The sequence below is a fragment of the Trichomycterus rosablanca genome, chromosome 6 (genome assembly GCF_030014385.1).
Source record: "Trichomycterus rosablanca isolate fTriRos1 chromosome 6, fTriRos1.hap1, whole genome shotgun sequence".
Taxonomy (NCBI): domain Eukaryota; kingdom Metazoa; phylum Chordata; class Actinopteri; order Siluriformes; family Trichomycteridae; genus Trichomycterus; species Trichomycterus rosablanca.
This window is the reverse complement of record NC_085993.1, coordinates 24,955,158-24,976,863: the sequence shown is the minus strand read 5'-3', so window position 1 is coordinate 24,976,863 and position 21,706 is coordinate 24,955,158. Positions and strand designations below refer to the sequence as shown.

The 21,706-nt window shown below is 37.3% G+C and overlaps 1 protein-coding gene across 4 annotated transcripts; it reads left to right on the top strand.

Annotated features, from left to right (window-relative positions):
• Nucleotides 1-7,210: 7,210 nt before the first annotated feature.
• On the top strand, nt 7,211-14,892 carry chmp4ba (charged multivesicular body protein 4Ba). 4 transcript variants are annotated; one of them, XR_010013087.1, is made up of 6 exons: nt 7,211-7,638; nt 11,555-11,732; nt 13,002-13,116; nt 13,212-13,338; nt 13,498-13,637; nt 14,755-14,892. XR_010013087.1 is itself a non-coding variant. In XM_062996757.1 (5 exons), exons 1-5 carry the CDS (start codon nt 7,455-7,457, stop codon nt 13,560-13,562), a joined length of 669 nt encoding a protein of 222 aa, XP_062852827.1. In that variant the 5' UTR covers nt 7,211-7,454; the 3' UTR covers nt 13,563-14,892. The 4 variants fall into 4 exon arrangements, 1 of the variants encoding a protein (XP_062852827.1); XR_010013085.1 differs by having other exon boundaries at nt 13,822-14,892; XR_010013086.1 differs by having other exon boundaries at nt 13,498-13,906.
• The last annotated feature ends 6,814 nt before the right edge of the window (nt 14,893-21,706 follow it).

Here is a 21,706-nt window from a genome sequence, read left to right as displayed (position 1 = left end):
CAAACCACAAATGATTATGAGCCATACTCAAAACTAGATGGTGGAACTCTAATTGGACCACAATCTAAAATTTGTGAACTTTCTCATTGGTTGGAGATGCCAAAAGCATGCTATTTTCCATGCTGTTTCCTGTTAATGAAAATACAGAAAATAAATTTTCACTAACCGTCGGTGCAGGAAATGTGATTGGTACATCATTTGCCATAAAGGTATCAGAAAGATCAAAAACATAATTTTCACACTTTGCCTGGATCCTTGTCACTACACAAGTGGGAAAACACAAGAAATATTTGTGCAAGTTCATCATTTAGGCTATTTTCATCGGGTTGGTCTGAACCCACAACAGGAGGCACAACTTTACTATCAGCCAAGTCATTTCCTAAAATAAAGTCTTCTCCAAAGCAATCTGTACTTTAAACAGCTGAAGCTAAAAGACAAAAAATCTATACACCATATAAACCAAACAGAATGTACTTAGATTTATACTTTGGTATTTCTGTAAATCCTGAAATGTTTCATGAATATTATTTCTCGGCATAATTGTTGGTAAATCTTTGAAACAAAAGAATTTAAAGGATTTGTGTACATAACCAAGGCCAAGCGATGTATTTATTGTTTTAAGCAAGGGCTCTATGATGGCAGGGAGTAATTCTTTAAGAAAGCATGTTGGAATAGGGTCAAGTAGACATGATGACTTTAATGAAGATAGCTTAATTTTAGAAATTGGAGTGAAGGAATGTAATAGTATAACTAAGTTAAATAAACCACTATAAGCACTCACGCTGCTTAGGGTGAATTGCTGCTTACTATAGAAATTAGCAATATTTTAACTTCAAAGTGTCTTAATTTGAAAGAATATGAGCAAACAATCTTGAGGACAGACAGAACGTAATTTAAATTTTTATACTGTTTTATACTGTATCAAGTTTTCATACTGTATCAAAAATCTTGTATTATTTTCATTATTCTTTATTCATTTATTGTGTTTTACCATTGCTTTGTCTTATTCAAGGTCACAGTGGGTCCAATTCACTGGGCAAAAGGTAGAACACATGTTGGACACACCCATTACAGGGCAATTATTCTCTATTAAAGATGAAGAATATAAAGATTTGGCTTTTATAAAGTGGGCATTACACTGCCACAGATAAGAAGTTGAGGACATATTAATAAAGAAACTGCATCTACATTTCTTCCTAACATGCACATTAAAATGTAAAAAAAGTGTGTTATAAGTTACCTTGTGTTGTAGTTCCTAATTTCATTGTCTGTGTCAAATAAGTGGCTGACCAAAACATATAGCTGTGAGCTATTATTACCTTGTCTGCTGAAAACTAACTTTCTTTTAAATATTTACTTATATTAATTCATGCAAAAAATGAAAGAAACTCTGAAACTGTAATCTCCCCTACAGCTCTATTTGGATTAGTGTGATGTCACTTTAATTGTCTAATCAATATTTTTACTCATATGTGATTAAGACCAAGTCGCCTTGGGCATATCAGAAATTGTTCATATGATGGGGTTATATAGAATTGCAGGCTTTCTCGTTTCATTGGCAAACACACTGAGGTACACTTACCTGCCATGAATAGTGCTACAAATACAGCAAAGTCTGTGGACTTTCTTTAAATAAAAAAACAGTAACTTGTGTTAACCAGTAAAAAATGTTTGGAGTTAATGAATAATATAAATAATAATAATAATAATAAATAATAACTTAATAAAACTTATTCTGATCATATAATTGTTATAACATTTAACAAAAAGTGAAAACAGGCTTATAAAAACTTAATATAGTTAAAAGTTAAAATATACAGTACATTGCTTTACACTGTTGAATTTTACAACTTCAAATCCGAGAAAGTTGGAACAGCATGGAAAAATGCTTATAAAAAAACCGCAGTGTTTCTTACATTTATTTTGACTTTTAATTCATTGCAAGCAATATGAACCCAATATACTTCATGCTTTCTCTGGTGAAATGTCATTTATTAGTATACACCCATTCCTGCAATTCATATCTACAACACATTCCAAAATAGTTGGGACAGGGACAATTTAGTAATAAGGTAAAAAATAAGGTAATAAGGCTAGTAATAAGTTCAAAAAAACTAAATAATGATGTGATATCAACAGGTGATTGTTCTCATGATTTGAGACAAAAGCAGTATCACGAAAAGCCTCAGAGTCTTTCAGGAGAAAAAAGCACTCTTCAGTTTGATTTTCAGACACCACTGTATCAAAAACCGTCATTCATCAATAGCTGATATAATCATGTGGGCAAGGGATTGGGGGTTGGCAAACCTTTGTCAAGTGCTACAATATAAAGTTACATTCACCAATGTCACTTATAACTTCACTGTCCAAAAAAGAAGCCTTATGTTAACCACGTTCAGAAATGGCGTTCTTTGTGCACAGAGGAATATGGGATACACTAAAACATCGTGGAAATGGGTAGTGTGGTCAGATGAATCAAAAAATGAATGTAATGTGTTTAGGACCAAAAAAAAAGAGGACCATCCAGACAGCTACAAGTTCAAAAACCAGGCTCTGTCATGGTATGGGGCTGTGTCAGTAAAGATAATTTACAATTCTGTGATTGCGGCAATAATGCAGTAAAATACAGTGAGTTTTTAGAGCAACATATGCATCCTTCAAAACAAGATCTTTACCAGGGACTTCCATGTATTTTTTATCAAGACAATGCAAAACCACGTTGCACAAATTACAAAGGCATGGCTGTGAAAGGAGAGGGTACGGTTACTTGAATGGCCTGCCTGCAGTTCTGACCTATCCAAAACAGAGAATGTGTGAAGAAGTTTGAAACGAAAAATGTGACAACAACCCTGTAATGTTGCACAACTCCTCACTTGGTATCATTGGTGCCAAAATGTCTTTAAAGTGTTGTGAGAAGAAATGGCAACATTACAAAGCGGTAAATGCTTTACCCTGATAAGGCCTGATATGCAGAAATGTATATTCACAAATTAAATGGATGTATAATAACAAATGAAATGACTACACAAAACATGAAATATCTTGGTTTCTTACTGTCTGCATTAAAAATAAAAGTCAAAGTAAATGTAGGAAAGACTGTGGCTGCGTCCGGAATCGCATACTTAGAGAGTATGTACTAGATTGGAGGAAGTATGCACTACTTTGCAGGTAAAAAAGTACATACTTCCAGTACAGAAGTATGCAGTATGCACACAACACTGCTACGCACTACATCCGCCATCTTTCCAACGTCAAGTGATGACGTGGGACGTGATGACATAATATCACCATGGTTACAGACTCATTACAAACCCCACTCGCCAAACTTTTGGATATTTATCGTGTTTTTGTTATTAATTCGTCTTTAAAATGTTTTATTTTATTTATCTTACTTACACTTGTAAACAGAGGACCGCTATCTTTCTTGTTTCTTATTACGCTTCGAACGCCTACGCAGCTCCAGTTGCATTATGGGATACATTAACGGACCGCAAGTGTGCATCGCTTGCATACTCAAACATGGCTGCCCAATAAGTAGGTCATCCGGGTACTTCTCGCGTACCTCTTTGTGTATAATATGTATTCGGACATACTAACCGCTCTCGCGTACTCATTTCGCGTACTATTGAGTATGGAAGTATGCGATTCCGGACGCAGCCAGAGTTTCTTTATTTGGCATTTTCCATACTGTCCCAACTTTTTTTCTGATTTGGGGTTGTAAATAAATTCTGTTCGCAGTAAGAGAGATGTGAAATCCCCCTTGATCCACCCCTTGAAGTTGATCCATAACATTGACTGATGCAGCATTTGTTCTCTAGAACCTAATACAGCAAGTTACCAGACGGTAACCATCTAATGGTTTAGATGCTTTTTCTTGTTGGCTTTATTATTAAACTTACATCACCTGACAATGCACTGTATTAAACATGCTATCTATTCTGCTTCATGTAATGACTTCGTAATTTACACCCGATCACGAATTTTTAAAACTTTCTGTACAGTAGGATACAGTAAAGTAGGATACACTGAACTGTCCCGACACTATTTTTCCAACATACTTATTTATTTAAAAAAATGATTGTTATATTTAATGGTTCACAATCACACAGCACAGTGCTACAGGTGTTACGGAGAATTCAGTTCCCCCTGTTTCCCCTGACTTTTTTTCAGTCGCTTCGTTGAGCGTCGGTTTATTTGGAATATGTGTTTATAGCGGTATGTTCTTTTTAAATTTCATGTTGTATGTTAGGTAGATTGTGATTAAATACATATTTTAAAGTACTGAGTGAACTACTGTCAGAGGTTTTATTGCTCCACCGCAAGTCATGTGTTGGCAACCCACCAGTAGAGGAAGACCTTCATTGTCCGGCATGTACTGAAGATTAGACTAAGGTTAACTGGGACGTTATTTCTAAAAAGTTTGCTTGTTGCTGTATTTTATTTTATGTTGCTCTTTTAGTTTATTTAAAAAGTAGATAGTAAATTAATCATTCATTTCTGTTTAGTAACTGCTTTATCCTGGTCATGGCCGTGGAGGATCCAGAACTGTTCCTGGGGAAACTGGACGTATGGCAGGAGTGCACTATGGATGTGATGCTAGTCAATCTCAGGGCACCATCCCCAAATAAATTTGCACGTGTCAGATTTTATTTTATTTAGTTTTTAAAAAAATATTTTTATTAAGCTATAAATATGTTAGTTTTTCAAGTATTTAAGTTTTACTTTGCATTGAGGTGGATTTCTTTATTATATATTTGCATAATTGTAATATATGCATAATTTAGTTTAACACTAATTTCTAATACAGATATTTTGTTCTTAAAATGTGTGTGTGCCTGTAGTTTGCAATTTAAAAAAAAAAAGATTCATCACACAGTAATATACAGGTCCTTCTCAAAAAATTAGCATATTGTGATAAAGTTCATTATTTTCCATAATGTAATGATAAAAATTAAACTTTCATATATTTTAGATTCATTGCACACCAACTGAAATATTTCAGGTCTTTTATTGTTTTAATACTGATGATTTTGGCAAACAGCTCATGAAAACCCAAAATTCCTATCTCAAAAAATTAGCATATCATGAAAAGGTTCTCTAAACGAGCTATTAACCTAATCATCTGAATCAACGAATTAACTCTAAACACCTGCAAAAGATTCCTGAGGCTTTTAAAAACTCCCAGCCTGGTTCATTACTCAAAACTGCAATCATGGGTAAGACTGCCGACCTGACTGCTGTCCAGAAGGCCATCATTGACACCCTCAAGCAAGAGGGTAAGACACAGAAAGAAATTTCTGAACGAATAGGCTGTTCCCAGAGTACTGTATCAAGGCACCTCAGTGGGAAGTCTGTGGGAAGGAAAAAGTGTGGCAGAAAACGCTGCACAACGAGAAGAGGTGACCGGACCCTGAGGAAGATTGTGGAGAAGGGCCGATTCCAGACCTTGGGGGACCTGCGGAAGCAGTGGACTGAGTCTGGAGTAGAAACATCCAGAGCCACCGTGCACAGGCGTGTGCAGGAAATGGGCTACAGGTGCCGCATTCCCCAGGTCAAGCCACTTTTGAACCAGAAACAGCGGCAGAAGCGCCTGACCTGGGCTACAGAGAAGCAGCACTGGACTGTTGCTCAGTGGTCCAAAGTACTGTTTTCGGAAATCAAGGTGCCAGAGTCTGGAGGAAGACTGGGGAGAAGGAAATGCCAAAATGCCTGAAGTCCAGTGTCAAGTACCCACAGTCAGTGATGGTCTGGGGTGCCATGTCAGCTGCTGGTGTTGGTCCACTGTGTTTTATCAAGGGCAGGGTCAATGCAGCTAGCTATCAGGAGATTTTGGAGCACTTCATGCTTCCATCTGCTGAAAAGCTTTATGGAGATGAAGATTTCATTTTTCAGCACAACCTGGCACCTGCACACAGTGCCAAAACCACTGGTGAATGGTTTACTGACCATGGTATTACTGTGCTCAATTGGCCTGCCAACTCTCCTGACCTGAACCCCATAGAGAATCTGTGGGATATTGTGAAGAGAAAGTTGAGAGACACAAGACCCAACATTCTGGATGAGCTTAAGGCCGCTATCGAAGCATCCTGGGCCTCCATAACACCTCAGCAGTGCCACAGGCTGATTGCCTCCATGCCACGCCGCATTGAAGCAGTCATTTCTGCAAAAGGATTCCCGACCAAGTATTGAGTGCATAACTGAACATAATTATTTGAAGGTTGACTTTTTTTGTATTAAAAACACTTTTCTTTTATTGGTCGGATGAAATATGCTAATTTTTTGAGATTTTTGGTTTTCATGAGCTGTATGCCAAAATCATCAGTATTAAAACAATAAAAGACCTGAAATATTTCAGTTGGTGTGCAATGAATCTAAAATATATGAAAGTTTAATTTTTATCATTACATTATGGAAAATAATGAACTTTATCACAATATGCTAATTTTTTGAGAAGGACCTGTACATGTGGGGAACCATATTCCCCAGGTAAATCTGTTCCCCCCTGTGTTGTTAGTATAATGGACTGATCTATAGGTTAAACTTGTTCTACATAATGACAACAGGTAAATACATCACCAGCATCACTGTAGTGTTTTATAATTACACACACAGTGATATACATGTGGGGAACCATATTCCCCAGGTCTCCAGGTAAATGTGTTCCCCCCTGTGTTGTTAGTGTAATGGACTGGTCTATAGGTTAAACTTGTTCTACATACTGTTTGTTAATTTTAAAATCACATGGATGCAGTTTGTGAAGTTTAAATGAACAAGAGAGATCACCATGAATGAAACTATTTTTGAAAGTAAATGGTAGTGCAGCTGTTAATTCACGTTAATTCTAGTTGTTTGACAGCAAGGCTGAAGACAGCAGTGTGAAAACCTCTGACGCGGTGGAGCAATAAAACCTCTGACAGTAGTTCACTCAGCACTTTAAAGTATGTATTTAATCACAAACTACCTAACATACAACATAAAATGTGAAAAGAACATACCGCTATAAACACATATTCCAAATAAACCGACGCTCAACGAAGCGACTGAAAAAAAAGTCATGATTTTTGCACATGCGCGTTAAAGGGGAAACAGGGGGAACTGAATTCTCCGTAACACCGCTACTGTACTCCAAACGAAGTTTGTCTTCCGGTCGCTCTAATATGATACCTATGTATGAAATGCATGAAAACTGCACTCGCTCCTTAATAAAAATAAATAAATAAAATAATATAAAAAAGCACTCGCTCCTTAATTTACGACGTTTGCGCGTACGCGTGACGTTTTGCCGTCGCAAGGCCTGACTGGTGAAGAGGAAGAAGAAACAATAACAATCCAGTTCTGTGCTGGTTGGAAGGGAGACTAGTTTAACACTTCTGTATATTTTTTTACTCTCACACTTAAGTTCATCGACATCATACAGAATTTTTTACTCGTTTGTTATACTCGTACAGGCCAGAATGTCTTTGTTTGGAAAGTTGTTTGGTAGCACTGGAAAGGGGGTTAAATCTCCTAGCCCCCAAGAGGCTATCCAGCGACTTCGAGAAACAGAGGAAATGTTGACGAAGAAACAAGAATTTCTGGAAAAAAAGATTGAACAAGAACTTGTCACGGCAAAGCGAAACGGTACAAAAAACAAACGAGGTAAGTTTCAGACTGGGCTTTACCTGCCAGTGTGAAGGGAGCATCCGCACAACAACTAGTGCTAGCTATACATGCTAGACATTCTAGTTAATATCTGAGAGTAATAAACAGGCTGTAGTTTTTAATAGTCCTTTTTTATTAAATATATGTGGCAAAAAGATCTAATATGAAAATGGCTAGCTAAATTATTCAATTATATGGTTAATTGAAAAACAAGTACATAATTTAAAAAGTGACCACGATAAGTATGAGGTGAGTTAACGTTGGATACGTGTATTGTGGGATTTGGGAATTTGATGTTACGCGTTTAACCTTGATTCAGTTCTGGTCTTCTTTTGATGAAATTATACAGACAAGTTTCAAGGCTTGAATTTTAAGTTTCTTTTTAACCCTTAAATTAAAACCCTTAAATTAAAACCCTTAAATATATTACCTCCAGAAACTGAAATAGCATTACAACTTGTATACCGTCTGGTTAAAATCAACTTCAGGATTCACATTGTGCCCAAACTTTACCAGCTGAAGGTGACATTTTTCTTGGATGAGACTCCCTGTATGAGACTACCCAACTTGGTACAGACTGCAGACTTATTGCACCAAATGCATTTTTGCAGACGTTCAAACTTTTTCTTATAGCAGATGGCATAAAAGTGGAATATAAAAAATTTATCCTATTTACACTTGTGGCTAAATACACAGGAACAATTTAAGCCCTGTAGCTCTTCTCTTTCCGAAGATATTAACCTGACAATGTTTTGAATTGGGGTAGGGTCGTGGCAAGAGCTGCAAACCTAGAACCAGTTAACAGATTTGCAAAATATGCAGAATTTTTCCAGGAATGGGTCCCCTCTAAATATTAACAAAATTTCAAGAGCTTGTAAGATATCAGATTGAGACCTTTAGTGGGTAGGGATTTGGGCTATCAACTAAAAGGTTGAGAGTTCGAATCCCAGCTCTGTTATGCAGGCACTGTTGGGCCCTTGAGCAAGGCCCTTAACCCTCTCTGCTCCAGGGGTGCCGTACAATGGCTGACCCCAGCTTCCAATAAGTACACCTGTATATGTATATATGACAAATAAAGGCATTCTTGTTCTTTTCTGTTCGTTGAGCTGAGCTGGAATGACCCCTTAGCCTTTTTCAATTAGCTTGATACTTCATGACATGGCTAATTTTATGAAAACTGCAAATTAATAATTTTATACTGAAATTGTGTTCCAAACAGCCCATTTGGATCTCAGAGACCCCAGCTAGAATACATGATTAAAGGCAATAGACTTAAATATGTTTTTAGTTTCTTTTTGTTGTTCATTAACCTTCAGTGTGTAGTGATTATGATTAGTTTTATATTTTGTTGGATTGACGGTTTAATGCTTATTGTTTGATGTTCTTTGTGCACACTGCTGTCTGTGCAACAAATTGCTCCTCTGGGATAATAAATATATCAGTAATGGGTCCACCTGCTGTAGAGTTTGGCTGGTGGATGGTTATTGAATCATGTCCTTCTGCCTTGCCAGATATGACCGGCAGGGTTGAAGGCACAGATAATTGCTGTGTTGGTTCATCTTAACTGACAGTCACTTACGCATTGAGCGTAAATTTGCTCTAGATTAAAGTGTTTTTTTTTTTTTTTTATTAATTACTGTTTGTTGCTCCCAGTTTGCCAGCTTATTTGTTGGAAACCTGAGTTTTCCTTGAAGCCATGATGCCAGGCTCAATCCAGTCTGGTTTTCTGCTGCCCCATGATCTTTCCATTCTAACATAGATATGCTATTTCAGGGTTTTTCCACCACCACAAAAAAGTCATTTTGACGTGCACCTCTCCTCATCCCTCGATCCTTCCATTTACTCCCATTTATTTTTGCCCCTATTAAAACAATATATTTCCTTTACCTGACTTCCACTAAAAATCATGTACACCTTCAGTGAAGGTCATTAAGCTCTAATCTACAAACATACTGACCGCTAAATACCCCCACAACCCTAGTTACGCCAATAGCTAAATAGCCTCTGACAGTGTTGTGAATCGTGCATTTTTGAAGTCTTTTGGGATAGGATCTTGGCAAGAGCTGCAAATCTAAAACAAGTTGACAGCCTGACAATTATGTGCTACAAACGCTTACAGTTAAACATACTTTGTTAAATGTCCTAGAATTTCAGCCATCAGAGATGACTTAGGGTTGACAACATGAAAGACTTGTTCGAGAACATTCCGCCAATTAAAATTCTGAACTTTTTAGACAGACTTGATATAAAACAAATGATCTAACAAATAATGATGTACAGTTTTGATATCTGTCTATGCCATAAATATAGCCAGTATGTTGCTAATATGGCAATAAACCCAAACAAACAAATTAGTGTGATTGCAGTAGACAATTACACTATTGTTACCTGTTAGTCTTATATCACCATTATTATTGATGATATCATCTTATTGTTCTCTGTTAGACCTATTATTATTATTAGTGTGATTGCAGTAGGCATTCAAACCATTATTCTCATTTATTATTATTATTCCACTTGTTTTTTGTCTGACTTTCTTCGTTCGCAATTTGCGAGGTAATTGACACAGTTCTGACTTTAAAACGTCTCTCCGGTTGATGACACCATGGCTTGTATACAACTTTTGAATACTTTCACCTGCCACGCTCGGTTTTACCCCATTTTTTTTGTCCCATTCATGTACATTCATTTTTGTTAAAGGCCGGTTGATGCACTGTACTACTGCTTGACTGCTCAGTCACCTGCCTGAGCAAAAGTTTTCACACTCCCACCAACTGCATGCTTACAAACACAGTCACCTGCATGACCAAAAGTATTTACACACACAGTCACCTGCCTGAGCAAAACTATTCACACCCCACCAACTACATTGTTGCACACACACAGTCACTGACATGACCAAAAGTATTTACACACACAGTCACCTGCATAATCAAAAGTATTTGGACACCACCAACTGCATGACTAAAATTATTTGGGTGCCACCTGCTGCATGCTTGCAAAGACACATATTTACCTGTCTGAGCAAAAGTATTCACACCCCTACCAACTGAATGCTTGAACACACACAATCACCTGCATTACTAAAAGTATTTGGACACTACCAACTGCATGTTTGCACAGACACACACAGTCACTTGTCTGGGCAAAAGTATTCACTCCCCCACAAAATTCATGCTTGCACACACACCCAATCACATAACTAAGCAAAAAAGTATTCACACCCTTCCTCCCGACATACATACTTGCATACACCCTAGCAAACACCCACCAGCACCTAGCAACACCACGAAACACCTTAGCATACACCAACTTCTTAGTAACACTAGTACACCTTGGCAATCAACTTGCTACCATAGTAACCACCTAGAAATACCTTAGCAACAATCTCCTAAAGCCAACTAGCAACACCATAGAAACCATTTAGCAACACTGTAGCAACAACCTGCTACACCTTGGCATCTGCTTAGCAATACCTTTATACCAGTAGCTTAGCAACAATGTAATCATACATGCAATCCAATGCCATTGTTTTTAGGGACTGTTCTTTTTTCAATTTACGTGTGTGCGTGTGGGTGAGTGTATCCAGCTTCACCGTAATGTTTTGGTAAACAGAACTGTGAGTACGATTAATAGAGACTGTAGCGTGGACATGGACTTTCAAGTATTTATTTACTTAAGGCAGATGCCTGTAAATTTGTTGCAGATGTTTTTTGAGATATCAGACATCTGGTTTACATTATTGTGATTAAATAGTTTTAATAAAGGGTCAACTGCCTTTTGTTAGGTTTGCAAAATCAAGCTTTAAACTATACACTGGTTTATCTAACTGTTATGTATATAACCACAACATGCATAAATGTCCTGAACTGTAATGGCTATAGTTTATTTTTCTTTTTTTTCTTTTTAATAGCTGCTTTGCAGGCATTGAAGCGTAAGAAGCGATATGAGAAGCAGCTGGCTCAGATTGATGGGACATTATCCACAATTGAGTTCCAGAGAGAGGCACTGGAGAATGCAAATACTAACACGGAAGTCATCAAGAACATGGGCTTTGCTGCCAAGGCCATGAAGGCTGCTCATGATAACATGTGCGTGGTTAATCCTCTGCTTTTCAGTGTCAAATTAAGTTTTGACAGTTTTGTTACAAAAAAGGTTTTCAGTCTTTATAAAGATTTGCTTTCTACAGACAGTTCAAGTATTAATAAAGTGTATGAAGCACAACCATTGCTGGTTATCTGATTTTAGTTTGAAAACATAATAAAGCAGCAAATTTTGATTAATTTCAAGATTGTGTACATGAATAAACTGTCATGTTTATAAACAATGACCGGGGCAGTGGAAGCTCACCTGGTTGCCACTGTTTGACACCTGAGCAAAGCCCTTAACCCTCAATTGCGCAACTTGTATTCAGTCATAATTGTAAGTCACTTTGGATAAAGGTGTCTGCTAAATTCCACAAATGTAAATGATCCTACCTGGTAAAATGACAAACACTTCAGAGGATGCAACATGTTTACCACTTCTTACATATATATTCTTGTATATTTAAGTGTCTAAAACCATGTTTACTGATTTATCTGCTTTACTAAGAAGGATTTCATCAGAATCCCTGCCAAAGTTTAAATATGTTTAAGCCTGTAAGCTATAAACCTAGAATAAAATACAATAACATACAAATACATTCATTTTAAAGCTATAATAAATCTTTTCTCCTATGGGATGAAGATCTTTTTTTTTTAACTAATTATCAAGTAAGAATACTACAATGTGTTATTTTTATACACATTAATTGTAAATTATTTTTTTGGAGCTTTGTTACCAATGTATTGTAAATTAATTTATTTTAAATTGGTCAAATATACTGTAGATGGCGCCCAGGTGGCGCAGCGGGATATTCCGCTGACGCACTAGCACCGAGTTTCTGAACCTCCCGGTTCGAGGCTCGGTGTTGCCACCGGTCGGCTGGGCGCCATCTGGCGGGCATAATTGGCAGTGCCTGCAGGGTGGGGGACCGGACTATATGTGGGTGGGTGGGTCTTCATGCGCTGTGTAAGGACCCTGATTTGCAGAAGAGACGCCCGTGCAGAATGCACGGACGAGAAGAGGAGGGCTGTACACGTGTAAAGAAGGCGTGGGGCAGCGGCGTGCTCTCCTTGGATGCAGGTCTGGTGTGCCTGTTAGCAGCGGAAGACAGATTGGAAGCGCTAAAAATTGGGGAGAAAATTAAAAAAATATATATATATATACTGTAGATTAAATAGAGCCTCTGTTAGAACATGGGTGACATGGACCAAATTTATAACCAGGAACGAACATCAAATCTCTGTAATTTCTATCTGTGTTTTGTTGTCCCTTAGGGACATAGACAAAGTGGATGAACTCATGCAGGACATCACAGAGCAGCAGGAGCTGGCACAAGACATCTCAAATGCAATTTCAAAACCTGTTGGATTTGGTGAGGAGTTCGATGAAGTAAGTACTTTTGGCTTAATGTGTTTTTTGTCTGAACTCATTTGTTCTTGGAGAAAGGCATTTGTTTATTTTTATTTTAACTTTGAATGTTTTAGGATGAGTTGCTGGCAGAGCTGGAAGAGCTGGAGCAGGAGGAGCTAGATAAAAACCTGTTGGAGATTGGTGGCACAGAAAATGTTCCCCTTCCTAATGTACCCTCCACATCTTTACCTTCTAGACCAGGTAATTACATCTAATGTGGTTTTTGAATACATTAATCTGACTACAATAATACAGACCAGGACCTGATTTAACTCACAATTATGGGTATGTATTAATTTATACTTGCAAGATTGTAACAAAGCAAATAGTATGTTTTTTAATGTACATTTATGTTTGTAGCAAAGAAAAAAGAAGAGGAGGATGACGATGACATGAAGGACCTGGAAGCCTGGGCAGCCAATTAATACTGTTGTTTACCACTCACATATTCAAATCCACCCTACACAGCTGGTGAAACCGAACTTACTTGATGGTTTAATGTGAGTGTTGGGTTGACAAGATTAGTTACTTGCATGGTTATACAAAAAAAACACTGCAACTGGAAACTGATACTTCTACTCAAAGAAACTCCTGGGCACTTTTACCAATTCAGCACAAGTTATCCAACTTATTCATTTGCATTATGTGTTTGAATTTGTTTGTGCTGTGTCATTGGTGGATCAGAGTGAAGACAGGCAAAATGCCTCAATGTGGAGTTGTTTTCTCTGGTTGACACTCTTTGTTCAAAAACATTAATTTTTATGTTAAGGTAAGTGTTTTCTTCAAGAAACAGATACATCCACTTTAACAAACAATACGTCCACAAAAAACTGCTGATAGTCATTTTAGCCATTGTTTGATATTTTCCTCTCCAACTATTAGGACAAAGTTTAACCAACACTAATAAACCTAATTTACTTACTTGAATAAAACTAATTTTATAATAAATGCACAATGTTTAGTTTTTGCATGGGTAAGTGTATGTTAGTCATGATCTTACTTCCACATTAAGCTTCATTTAAGTGCTGAATTAGTTGGTGTGAATATCTTAAAACTCAGACTAAGTGCCCTGTTTGCAAAGAGCTTATTAAAATATTCATTGTAAACATCTTGATTTTGAGTTTGTGTCTGGTTTTCACCAGGATTTGTTACACTAGTGATGGCTTTTTGCTTTATAGAAACAATTGTTTTAGTTTAATGTTCTAAATTTCTTCTAAGGGTTTTGGTGGCATATTTACTGTCATGATTTACATTTGAGAGTTGGTTACAGTTCTGAATTCATTGGATTTTTTTATTATTATTTTTTTTTTTACAAAGTCTATTTATACAACTTTTGCCTGTTTATTTAATTCTAATTTTCTGGGGTAAGAAAAATTTACCATACAAAACTGTTAGTCACATTATAAAAAACACGTCAATATAAAACATGCTGATATAATAAAGAAAAGAAAATAATACAGATTGCCTCTATGCTACTACTATTAACATATATTGCCCTTTATGATGTTCATTGAAAGTTAAACATAATTATGTATTGATTTGTTGATTACATGCATATAGACAATATCATGTAAAACCTTAAACCGATTTGACTGGATTATGTTAATGTCCTTTCAGCTATGTAAAGAACACATCTGAATCAACGTGAGGCAGTGCACACTGATTTGTACAGCATCTGTAAGAAGTAGCTTTAATGCATTTATTTGTTTATTTTACCTTGTTGGAGTCATTATTAAATATATTGAATATTATTAATCTTTCTGGCAGTGTAATGCTTACAATTTCTATTTTTAATGCATGTACAGTTATGTCACAATACCATAGTGTTTGCTATTTGCCAAACATAAGGGCATTTGTAATCCTTTCCAGGCTGATTTTACTTGTCCAGGGTTGACTGAGGTAGAGGTAATTGTTTTGATTATTTTGGTTCTTTGGTAATTGTGCTTTATCTCACAGAAATCCTGCTACAACTGTGCAATGTCGGCATAATGTATACTAATGATGATTTAAAAGGTTACAATGCTGATTTAAATATTAAGACAAAAATATACATGCATGACTGAATAATAGTCATTGTTTTTTATATACTGGCCATGCCAGTATTTTTAAAAACTTAAAAACAAACAACCATTGTCAGAGTGACAGGTTATTCCACAAGAATTAAAAATAAGTATTTATATGGTCGTCTGGCAAGCAGACAGTAAGTATGGAGTGCTAAAGACTGAACTTTTTGTAGTTGAAGTTTTTGTACATTTACTTTGCTATTTAATCTTAAAATCTAACGAAATACCAAAAGAAAGAAACACCATCCAGTGTTTATGTAGATGACATATGTACAGGTGCTGGTCATAAAATTAGAATATCATGAAAAAGTTGATTTATTTCAGTAATTCAATTCAAAAAGTGAAACTTTCTTTTAAGGTTGATGATTATAACTGACAACTAATGAAAACCCCAAATTCAGTATCTCAGAAAATTAGAATATTACTTAAGACCAATACAAAAAAAGGATTTTTAGAAATGTTGGCCAACTGAAAAGTATGAACATGAAAAGTATGAGCATGAACAGCACTCAATGCTTAGTTGGGGCTCCTTTTGCCTGGATTACTGCAGCAATGTGGCATGGCATGGAGTCCATCAGTCTGTGGCACTGCTCAGGTGTTATGAGAGCCCAGGTTGCTCTGATAGTGGCCTTCAGCTCTTCTGAATTGTTGGGTGTGGCGTATCGCATCTTCCTCTTCACAATACCCCATAGATTTTCTATGGGGTTAAGGTCAGGCGAGTTTGCTGGCCAATTAAGAACAGGGAGATACCATGGTCCTTAAACCAGGTACTGGTAGCTTTGGCACTGTGTGCAGGTGCCAAGTCCTGTTGGAAAATTAAATCTGCATTTCCATAAAGTTGGTCAGCAGCAGGAAGCATGAAGTGCTCTAAAACTTCCTGGTAGACGGCTGTGTTGACCTTGGACCTCAGAAAACACAGTGGACCAACACCAGCAGATGACATGGCACTCCAAACCATCACTGACTGTGGAAACTTTACACTGGACCTCAAGCAACGTGGATTCTGTGCCTCTCCTCTCTTCCTCCGGACTCTGGGACCTTGATTTCCAAAGGTAATGCAAAATTTACTTTCATCAGAGAACATAACTTTGGACCACTCAGCAGTCCTTTTTGTCTTTAGCCCAGGCGAGATGCTTCTGACGCTGTCTCTTGTTCAAGAGTGGCTTGACACAAGGAATGCGACAGCTGAAACCCATGTCTTGCATACGTCTGTGCATGGTGGTTCTTGAAGCACTGACTCCAGCTGCAGTCCACTCTTTGTGAATTTCCCCCACATTTTTGAATGGGTTTTGTTTCACAATCCTCTCCAGGGTGCGGTTTTCCCTATTGCTTGTACACTTTTTTCTACCACATCTTTTCCTTCCCTTCGCCTCTCTATCAATGTGCTTGGACACAGAGCTCTGTGAACAGCCAGCCTCTTTAGCAATGACCTTTTGTGTCTTGCCCTCCTTATGCAAGGTGTCAATGGTCGTCTTTTGGACAACTGTCAAGTCAGCAGTCTTCCCCATGATTGTGTAGCCTACAGAACTAGACTGAGAGACCATTTAAAGGCCTTTGCAGGTGTTTTGAGTTAATTAGCTGATTAGAGTGTGGCACCAGGTGTCTTCAATATTGTACCTTGTCACAATATTCTAATTTTCTGAGATACTGAATTTGGGGTTTTCATTAGTTGTCAGTTATAATCATCAACATTAAAAGAAATAAACATTTGAAATATATCAGTCTGTGTGTAATGAATGAATATAATATACAAGTTTCACTTTTTGAATGGAATTACTGAAATAAATCAACTTTTTCATGATATTCCAATTTTATGACCAGCACCTGTATAGGCTACAGAAATCAGGACATAAAACACTAAAGCTGATACTTCAACCCTGTATCAATAAAATTAATTTGTGGTGAAACACAAATGGTTTCAGAATTTATAAAGCAAAGACAAATAGAAGAACAGTACTAACATATCTTGCAGATATAAAAATATAAAGTAGACTTAAAAGAGAAGAAACTGTTAACAAACTGATACAGAATACCTAGCATGCAATAAATGGCACAAATATGTGCTGAGCATGGTGGAAATCCAACTAAAATAAATGAAATACATTTACTTTTACTTTAATTTTACTGCAGACAGTATAAACTCAAGATATTTCTTGTCCGGCAGTTTCATTTAATTTTAATATACATTCATTCATGTATTTTATGTTTGCAACACATTAAAAAAAAAGTTGGGACAGTAAAGCATTTAACCCTTTTATTGATTTTCAAATGCCTTACAAAACATAACAAGACACTGGAACAATAACAAACATACAAAAGAGACAACATTAACAAACCAATGTAATTTAAAAGAAAGAGAAAAAACAAAAATAAAATAAAAAAATAAATGAACATAAAGAAGAAAAGTGGGGGTAGGGGAAATTAGTTAAGAGGGGGACTACGTAGGTCTTCCACTAGAAACTGTGGAACGGATTTGAAAAAAGTAATGAAAGGTGACCAGCACCTGTAAAAGTCTGTAGAACCCCTCAGACCAAATTTTATTTTCTCTTTTAAAAGAGGGGATAGCAGTTTATTGAACTCCTTAAAAAATTCCATCCCTAACCCTTTGGGTCCAGGGGATTTTCCGCTCTTTAGAGACCTAATTGCTTCAGTGAGTTCTCTCGAGGTGATGGGACAGTCTAGTTCTATAGTCTGTGTGGGGTCTAAAACCGGGAATTTTAGTTTATCCATAAATCTATGAGTAGGAGTAATAATGTTTAAAAACCCTGTTTATGTCTCTAGGATGGGTCACTGGGTTTTTAAAAGTATCTTTAATTTGGTATATTAGTTTGGAAGCAGCTTGCCTTCTTAACTCATGCTTTAATAACCATCTACTTTTTTCCCCATATTTGTAGAAGAAACCTTTTGATTCAGCATGTTTAGTGGAAAGTAGGTTAAAATCAGCCTGGACGCCGAGTTTCTTCATGACTAGTTCTGGGGTGGGGTTGGAAGATATCTAATTGTCAAAGAAAAGTATAGATTTAGAAAGTTCATCCAACTTTTCCATGTTGGACTTCTTAATCTGAGATGCATAGGAAATGCTTTCACCTCTGATCACTGCTTTGAGTGATTCCCATAGTACAGAATAAGTAATGAAGTCTGATTTATTTGTATTCCAAAAGAAACTGATATAGTCAGAGATCTTTTTACAGAAATGTTCATCGGAAAATAGAGCAGGATTAAAGCACCACTTAGGAGGATCTCTCTGATAGAAGGCAAAGGTTAATTTCATCAACAAGGAGCATGGTCCAAAATTACTATCACTAAATATTCAATTCAGCTGAGTTGCTGCATGAGCTCACGGCTGATAAAGAAATAGTCAATTCAGGAGAAAGAGCAATGTTGCTCTAAAATCTCAATGCACTTTTTGCATTAATGCTGCCATCACAGAGGTGTAAATTATGTTTTCCATTTTTTTTCTTTTTAGGCACTGACACAATCCCACACCATGTCAAACCCTGGCTTTTGGACTGATAACAATACTGATTAATAAAAGAATACAACTTATTCCCTAAAATATTATATTTGACCAAAATGGTAGGTACATCATTATGGTGGGCTCTCTTTTTCAAACCCAATTGGTACTAGTTAATATACAGTATATACAGTATATGCACCTAACTGGGATGGTCCTTTGGGCATTCCTTCTAAAAACATCTGGAATACTGATTTGTCTGACCATAAAACATGTTTCCACTGTGAGATGGTCTATCCCAGATGCCTCCGAGCTAAGAAAACTTGACACCACTTCTGGATATGGTTAACATGTGGCTTCTTTTTTGTGTTTTAAGTGGCATTTGTGAATATAACTCTGTTTTGTAATGCTTGACAGGTTTGCCAAAGTAATCCCTGGCCCATGTGATGATATCACATATTGATAAATTACTGTTCTTGATGCAGTGCTGTCTGAGGGATCAGAGATCATGGGTGTTCAGGATTGCACCCTTGCCTTTTATGCACTGAAATTCCTCCAGATTCATCAAATCATTTAATGTTATTATGCACTGTAGAGGGAGAAATATGCAAATCACTTCCAATCTTTCTTTGAGGTACATTGTTTTTAACATTTCAATAATTTTCTCACGCATTTGTTGACAAACTGTAGATTATCTGCCCATCTTTGCTCCAGAAAGACTCAGCCTGATATTACCTGTTTAAAATCACATAATTGTTTAGTTGGGGGTTTTTTTTTTGGCCCCATATTGCCCCAGTCCCAACTTTTTTTGAAAAGCAGGAATGGATGTATATTAACAAATGAAATAAAATTGACAAAACATGAATTATTAAATTATTAATTTTTTATTTGCATTTTCCATTACAGTTACAGTCCCAACTTTTTCTGATTTGGGGTAGTACAGTGTATCACAAAATTGAGTACACCCCTCACATTTCTGCAAATATTTTATTATATCTTTTCATGGGACAACACTATAGAAATAAAACTTGGATATAACTTAGAGTAAACAGTGTACAGCTTGTATAGCAGTGTAGATTTACTGTCTTCTGAAAATAACTCAACACACAGCCATTAATGTCTAAATGGCTGGCAACATAAGTGAGTACACCCCACAGTGAACATGTCCAAATTGTGCCCAAAGTGTCAATATTTTGTGTGACCACCATTATTATCCAGCACTGCCTTAACCCTCCTGGGCATGGAATTCACCAGAGCTGCACAGGTTGCTACTGGAATCCTCTTCCACTCCTCCATGATGACATCACGGAGCTGGTGGATGTTAGACACCTTGAACTCCTCCACCTTCCACTTGAGGATGCGCCACAGGTGCTCAATTGGGTTTAGTCCATCACCTTTACCTTCAGCTTCCTCAGCAAGGCAGTTGTCATCTTGGAGGTTGTGTTTGGGGTCGTTATCCTGTTGGAAAACTGCCATGAGGCCCAGTTTTCGAAGGGAGGGGATCATGCTCTGTTTCAGAATGTCACAGTACATGTTGGAATTCATGTTTCCCTCAATGAACTGCAGCTCCCCAGTGCCAGCAACACTCATGCAGCCCAAGACCATGATGCTACCACCACCATGCTTGACTGTAGGCAAGATACAGTTGTCTTGGTACTTCTCACCAGGGCGCCGCCACACATGCTGGACACCATCTGAGCCAAACAAGTTTATCTTGGTCTCGTCAGACCACAGGGCATTCCAGTAATCCATGTTCTTGGACTGCTTGTCTTCAGCAAACTGTTTGCGGGCTTTCTTGTGCGTCAGCTTCCTTCTGGGATGACGACCATGCAGACCGAGTTGATGCAGTGTGCGGCGTATGGTCTGAGCACTGACAGGCTGACCTCCCACGTCTTCAACCTCTGCAGCAATGCTGGCAGCACTCATGTGTCTATTTTTTAAAGCCAACCTCTGGATATGACGCCGAACACGTGGACTCAACTTCTTTGGTCGACCCTGGTGAAGCCTGTTCCGAGTGGAACCTGTCCTGGAAAACCGCTGTATGACCTTGGCCACCATGCTGTAGCTCAGTTTCAGGGTGTTAGCAATCTTCTTATAGCCCAGGCCATCTTTGTGGAGAGCAACAATTCTATTTCTCACATCCTCAGAGAGTTCTTTGCCATGAGGTGCCATGTTGAATATCCAGTGGCCAGTATGAGAGAATTGTACCCAAAACACCAAATTTAACAGCCCTGCTCCCCATTTACACCTGGGACCTTGACACATGACACCAGGGAGGGACAACGACACATTTGGGCACAATTTGGACATGTTCACTGTGGGGTGTACTCACTTATGTTGCCAGCTATTTAGACATTAATGGCTGTGTGTTGAGTTATTTTCAGAAGACAGTAAATCTACACTGCTATACAAGTTGTACACTGACTACTCTAAGTTATATCCAAATTTTATTTCTATAGTGTTGTCCCATGAAAAGATATAATGAAATATTTGCAGAAATGTGAGGGGTGTACTCACTTTTGTGATACACTGTATATATAATGCTTTTGCTGGTTGACTCTTCAAACGGCGGCCCAATGGAAGGCACTGAAACAAGTAATGGTCAGCAATGATTTTCACTTCACGCTTTCTGGTTCTATAGTGTTATATATTAAGTGCTATAGTGTTATTGTGCTGATATGAGATATATTCATTTCTTACTTCTGGAAATATGTACATAAACCGCCTTAGCAATACTAAGCTTGAGTAAGACACTTTACAAATAATCTAGAGTTTAACTGTTCATCCATGGGCAAGGAAACATACATATGACCATAATGTTTGCCTAGAGCTGATGAATGTATCATTTTTAGTTACATTTTTCTCTTTAATATGATATTTAAATTAGTGTGTTTTGTTATGGTTTTTTTTAGTTTCAAATTTATCGCAGTGGGGTTTAGTGTAGTAGAGGTCAGGGTCAAGTGCAAGAGACTGGAGATTCCCCACAGCAAACTTGTCAAACTGTCTTTATGGACCCCACTTGGAATGGGGATATGTTGGATGTATATAATTG

Coding starts and splice junctions, on each gene's coding strand:
- chmp4ba (XM_062996757.1), top strand. CDS start 7,455: ATGTCTTTGTTTGGAAAGTTGTTTGGTAGCACTGGAAAGGGGGTTAAA. Junction 11,733..13,001: donor AAGGCTGCTCATGATAACAT/GTGCGTGGTTAA, acceptor GTTGTCCCTTAG/GGACATAGACAAAGTGGATG. Junction 13,339..13,497: donor ATCTTTACCTTCTAGACCAG/GTAATTACATCT, acceptor TTATGTTTGTAG/CAAAGAAAAAAGAAGAGGAG.